The sequence below is a fragment of the Acomys russatus genome, chromosome 32 (assembly GCF_903995435.1).
Source record: "Acomys russatus chromosome 32, mAcoRus1.1, whole genome shotgun sequence".
NCBI lineage: Eukaryota > Metazoa > Chordata > Mammalia > Rodentia > Muridae > Acomys > Acomys russatus.
In genome coordinates this window covers 16,589,678-16,596,288 of record NC_067168.1, presented here as the reverse complement: position 1 = coordinate 16,596,288, position 6,611 = coordinate 16,589,678, and the positions used below count along the sequence as shown (strand labels likewise).

At 41.1% G+C, this 6,611-nt stretch overlaps 1 protein-coding gene across 1 annotated transcript; it reads left to right on the top strand.

The window, feature by feature from the left end:
* Positions 1-1,513: 1,513 nt before the first annotated feature.
* On the top strand, positions 1,514-6,365 carry LOC127183873 (tripartite motif-containing protein 43-like). The gene is made up of 6 exons (XM_051139973.1): positions 1,514-1,924; positions 2,477-2,572; positions 3,129-3,359; positions 4,042-4,064; positions 4,724-4,821; positions 5,869-6,365. The coding sequence occupies exons 1-6, from the start codon at positions 1,514-1,516 to the stop codon at positions 6,363-6,365; spliced, it is 1,356 nt and encodes a 451-aa protein (XP_050995930.1).
* Positions 6,366-6,611: the final 246 nt, after the last annotated feature.

Sequence of the window (6,611 nt, the reverse complement as noted above, 5' to 3'; positions counted from 1 at the left end):
TGGTCATGTATTCATAGGGAAACATTGTCTGAAAAAATAAGTAAAGAAAATGAAAATAAACATAAAAAAGGAGGAAGCACTGGAGTCCAGCTGCTTTGCTAAACAAAATTTTGATGATGAATATTAATATTGTTTTTGAGGTATAGCGTATTTTTACGTAAAGCCATTTGACTCCATTGTTTTCATATCAAGAAGCTTAAGATATTTGAAGGACATTTGGCTTAATCAAACCAAGATTAATTCCTCCTGTTAATGGTACAAGAGACCAGTGCAGTGGTAGCACATGCCTTTAATCTGAGCACTCGGGAGGTAGAGGCAGGCAGATATCTGTGAGTTTGAGGCCAGCCTGGTCTACAAAGTGAGTCAAGAACAGCCAGGGCTACACAGAGAAACCCTGTCTTGAAAAACATAACAAGCTAAAAGAGCTAGAAAGTAGGCCCCTGCTGTGTAGATAGAAGAGCCTCAAATAGTCATGACAGCTTCACTTGTGCCTCTAGGTTTCTTCCAATGAACTCAACCAGGAATTATGTCCATGGGAAGCAAACAAGTTTCCACAAAACATTTACCTGGTATTCAATCTGAAGTGACTTAGGATTGATATAGAAATGACTGGACAGGTCTGTGAAAGATGACTCAGGCTAGATTCACTTCAGGTGCAAGATGCTCCCTAAATGTTGCTGAGATCATTGTACCATCCCATGGGATGAGGTCTCAGACTGAAGGAAAAGGAGAAGAGGAGTTGAGCACAGGCCTTCCTTGTTTCCTACTTCCTGTATTTGGCCCCAGGAGAGCAGCTGCCTAGAGCTGCTGTCATTTTTCTTCCCCACAGTGGTGGCCACCCCCTTGGATTAGGACCCACATAGATTCTGATTCTTCTCAGGGTTTGTGTAGCAGAGAGAGAGGAAATGGTAACGCCTCCCAGTATCAGTGGTGAGACAGTAGATTCTGAGTATCTAAAGCTAAAATCAGAGATAAAACCCATGCATTTCCTAGAGAAGCTGTGAGGTGGGGAGTGTTTTCTTAGACAATGAAGAAGGAGGGTCTTACCTACATATGTCTGCAGGGTCAGGTCACCCTGGGAAACTGAAGGAATTTGAGCACTCCACCATGTGGGGGCATGGGTATGGGAGGGAATTCCTGTGTGCACTAATGTGTTTGGGCACAGGTACATATGTCTGTGTGTGTGTGAATATATATATATATATTTCCAACCCTAAACACTGATAATTTTTCTCTGACCTTGAACCCAGGTGTCAAATTGGTCTTTGTCACCTGGTAAAAGGAGATAGGAGGACACAGAAGGCCATGAGATCAATCTCTGTTTCCATCAGGGAAAGTGAAACAGGAAACATATGCACCCACAATCCAATGCTTAGTTTTCTCTTGGTCATAAAAGAAAAAGAAGATACTTTTCCCATAAACAGAACTCAATTAAAATGTAAATCAGAGTTTCTGTAGTCTCTTGCTTCCCTTGGGTCCAATAGTAGGCATTTTGATTTCTTTCCTAGGAAAAATGGAGTCAGACATCTCACAAACCTTCAAGGAAGAGCTCACCTGCCTCATCTGCCTGGACAGCCTTACAGACCCAGTCACCATCAGCTGTGGCCACAGCTTCTGTCGGGCCTGCCTCTGCCTTTCCTGGGAAGACAAGCAGCTCCCTGTTCCCTGCCCCACTTGTAGGCATCCATCCCAGCAGAAGGATCTCAGAACCAACATTCTTCTGAAGAGGCTGGTGTCCATGGCCAGACAACACAGCCTCATGAAGTACCTGAGCTCTGAGGAGCACAGGTGTGTGACCCACAAGGAGACAAAGAGGATCTTCTGTGAGGAGAACTGGATCCCCCTCTGTCAGTTGTGTTCTGACTCCCAGGAGCACATGGGTCACAGACACTGTCCCATTGAAGCAGCTTCTGAGGGGCAAATGGTAAGTGATGTTTCTGAGAGAACATGAAAAGTGGAGAGCAGGAGCTTAGCTGAGCACAGGAAGATGCCTATCCTCAGTATGGGGAAGCCATTGTGTCCTGAATGGTGGAATTTTAAAATAGCTAATGGAGGAAGAGTGATGATAAATGTAAACATCGCTTGGGAAAACCACAAGTGTAAAGATCATTTATAGTTAGTTGGTACATTATGCTCAGGCCATTGCTGAGAAAACTAAGGTAGTGATGTGTGGAAAAAGTACTTACAACTGGAGACAAATTGTAGAAAGTACACTGGAATTATCTAGAGAGAAACATCTTGGCATCCAAATGCAATGTAAATCATCCACACATCTGTAAGGCTTATTAATCACTCCACTGAGCAATGAGTACTGCTATATATAATATTTCTATAGTTTGATGTCTAGAATTCATAGTTACCAAAAGTAAAAAATAACATTATCATCCTTCTACTCTCCCTAAAGTATTGTGTTCCTTGCTGAAGAGTCATTTACCAGTATCTATTTATCTAAACCGGATACTTACTTTTATGACAGGAGAGACTTCTAAAGCAGATGGCATCTTTATGGGAGAAGACCCAAGAAAATCAGGAGAATCTAGAGGCAGAGAAAAGAGTGAAGTCTCAGTGGATGGTGAGTATGAGACTGAAGCTTAAAGCAGCTTGAGGCAGATATTGCAAACTAGGTCATTTGTCATTTGAGTCTAAGACATGGGATGTGATGCCAGGAAAACATTTTCTGTTCCCTTCAAGGTTTTAGTGTAAAATACAATCCTGTCTGCAGAAGGATGCCCTGAACATGTGTCAGAGAAGTTTGAGGCTAATGAGTGAACTGCTGACAGTGCACACACTGCATTCACCTCTATAAGTGCCCCATGATGTTTAACTAATGCATGCAGAGTTCAACATTAGAATAAAGATGTGAACTGTCAATTTCCCTTTCTTTAAGTAGCTCCAGATCTCCTTTCATAGATGAAAATGCTTATAGGAAAGAGTGGGATTGTCTGCTTGTTTTATTATAAAGAAGAAATAAATGATTTCAAAGAATTTACAATTCTGAAAAGTGGGCACAATAAATCAGTGTGTGCAGCAGAGTGATAAGATGCACTGGTCAAATTTAAACATACACAGAGTCAGTGGAGAGGATAAAATACTCTGTAAATAGCTCTAGAATGTCCCTTTTCTTTCAGGACTATGTGACTCTGCGGAAAGAGATGATCAGGACAGAGTACAGGAAGCTGCACCCACGCCTCTATGAGGAAGAAAGGCAGCATCTAGAGTGTGTGAACCATGAAGGCCAAACTGTTTTAGAGGAACTCAGGAAAAGTGAAGCCATGATGGTCCAAAAGAGGAATCAGCTGATCGAGATGTATCAAGAGCTGATGACGATGTCCCAGCAGCCATATGTGCTGCTGCTCCAGGTGAGCATGGAAGCGTGCATGAAAAGCATGCATTTTCATAGTCCCACACTGTTGAATGTCACATTTAAGAGAGCTTTCTGTGTAACCTGCACTTGTTCTCAGGGAGATGATGTTTTATGGGCAATCCAGAGAAACTAAATTTTATCATAGAACAAGAGAAGAGAATGTCAACTCCGTGGATGGTGGGTAGGAGACTGAAGCTGGAAGTAACTGTAGGAAGATGTTTGGCCAACTCAGCCATTAGCCATTGATTTCTCTTAGAAGAACAAGCCTGTTGACCTTGTGTCTGTAGATTCCTCATCTATACCTCACTTTAGCTCTTGTAGTTTGCCCAAATCAGGTTGTTTCTGTCAGCAAATTCTCCATTTTCATGCTCCTTGGACATCGTGCACAGTTAAAGAATTCTCTCACTTAATTTCTAGTTTTTACAAGCTGTATTTTGAGGGTTATTTTGGAGGTTGGTGTTTTGATTTAAGGTCTTTATTTGTGGTGCATGATGGCCTACTTTCTGCTCTCACCAAGAATCCCCCTCTGCTAACCTGCAGGGTGGACATTATCCTGAGGCTGGAAAATAATTTGCAGGGTCGATCAGTGTGATGATGACTAACATTTATAGGAATGTTATATTCATCATTGTATGCAATTCCTTCAGAAAACTAAGTTTTTCTTGTTTTCTTTGCAGGATTTGGAGGCCATGTTCATGAGGTGAGTTTAGTTCCCAGTGCAAGACAGGATACTCTGAACTCTGCTATAAAACTACCAATCTGTTTCATATAGAAATACTCATTTGTTTGGGTGGTGTGTTTGAGATTGTTGTCATGTATATGACTTGAAACCTCATTTCCAGAAAGTACCTTTGCTTTCTCTATCACATGGAAGTGTAGCAAGAGGACTAGATGGTAAGATTTCTAGTTTTGAAATCATAAACGTTGAGGCTCATGGGCTGTAGTTTCCTGGTATAGAAGAAATGGCAGAGAGCATGGAGAAAGGATGGGTAGCAGGAAGGGCTTCACAAAGAGTAAATAGGAGATTCCAGGAGGACTAGAGGACCCTGGTCAAAGGGAGCCTATGATATGGGAAGTGCTTGTCTGAAAGAAGTTCCAGTGAGCACTGTTTTATTAATCGGAATTATGGAAGTACATGTGTGTGTGTGCATTGCACATATGTGGAGTCAGAGGACAATTTTTCAGGAGACAGTCCTCTCTTTCCACCATGGGTTCCAGAGATTGAACTGAGGTCGTCAGGCTTGTGTGCATAGGGACTTAACCCCTGAGCCTTTGACTAAACTTGGAGTGAGGATTTCTCCTGATCTCTGTGCTGATATCTTTAGCACCAGGCAGATCAATGTCTTCTTCTCCTTGCAGGAGTGAATCAGTGCAGCTCTGCCTGCCCCAGCGTATGAAACCGGAACTCAGGGCCCTGCCCATCACTGGACTGACTGAAAGGTCCAACCGCTTCCAAGGTGAGTGTCAGCACTGACGCAATGACCAGAGATGCCCTTCAACAGTGAGATAAGATTTGCACACATGAACATTTTACCTTCCTGAAAGATATGCCTATGAAACCCACATGTGTAATTCTATTTATTCACAGGATCATGTTACAAACAAAATTGTTGATGAATATTAATATTTGATACAGGCTGAAAATACATTATCCGTTGTTCCTTGAGACACAAGAAAGAGAAATTGATTCAGTCATCATTTAAATCATATGAAGTATACCCAACAGTGCAGATATTTGATTGTTTTTTTTCTCAAGCATTTTACCAGTTGAATTTTTGAAGTAAACTACACATCTTAGAGTAAAAATATAGTGGTATACACTTATAATCACAACATTAAACGTAGAGACACGAAGATGGTCCATGTGTCTGATGTTAGATTTGTTGATGAAATGAGTCCCTGGCCAGATGAAAATATATATCAAGACTCTGTATCAAAGAGAACTGAATAATAAACATAAAAATCTATATACAGAAAGGCATATTATCATGAGCAAGAAAATAAAACAAGTTGATAGGATATGAGGCAGTTCCTGAGTACTGAAATAGGAATTCAACCTTACAGGGCAAGAGCATCAGAGGAACAAGGGGTTAAAGGTAGACAGTGACTCCCTGGGAACCACTTCTAATGCATCTTTAGCCATTGCTTGAGTAGAAACAGGGTTACTGACAAACAAATAGAAGTACCAACATTTACTGCCTAGTCTTAGAAATAACTTTTTATGGAGGACAACCTATGCTGTGGCCCTCAATAAAGTGCATATGTCTTCCAATTTCCCAGTGCAATTAAAAGTCACCTGACAGAAATAAGCTGAAACTCCCTTCTCTACAGCATGAAAATTTTTTAAAAATCATGATTCTACTCTGTTTCATGTGGAATTTCTTAGCATTGAAGTATTTGAGACACATTTAACTCTCTAGTCTTATTCAGGAAGTGTCCAGGTTCCTCTTTCACTTGAGAAATGTAAATGGTCATTTTAACTAAATTGTTGCCTCTTCCCACAGTGAACATTGCCTTTGAAAATGTTTCGATATTCACTTACAACATGGACCGATTATTACATAACATGAAAAGATTTTGTTCGAGATCTCAGCGTCATGGGATGACTGTGGAATCTACTGGACACACTTTTGCTGCCCGGGGATCACAGAGCTTCACCTCTGGGAAATATTACTGGGAGATCGATTTGAGAGATTCCTGGGACTGGGTTGTAGGGGTCTGTCAGGATGACTGGTTAATGGACACAAGGCAGCAAATCGAATCTAAGAGTGCATTTCTTCTTGTGTGTATGAAACTTGATAATCACTACAGCCTATTCTCCACCTTCCCAGGAATCCACCACTATGTAGAGAAGCCAGTGGGCCGGGTTGGCGTGCTCCTTGACTGTGAGGGTGGATGTGTCAGCTTCTTGAATGTAGCCAAGAGTTCCCTCATATACAGTTACCCTCCTGGAACCTTCCATCCCCCTGTCAGGCCTTTCTTCTGCACTAGGCATACATGACCACAGGAAGCTGTAATCCACTATGTTAGTGTTTCCTAAGTATTTCCTTCCCTGATGTTACCCTTTCATTGCTACTGATCATTAAAATACTATTAAAGTGGTTGACTATGTTTCCTTTTCTTTTTCAAATTATATTTTTTGCATAGACATTAAGTTATTACACACATACAAAATACACTACATAGAGCAAGAAGAACTATGAAACAATCAGGAACTGTATTAATGTTACATTCATAGTGTTTTGGC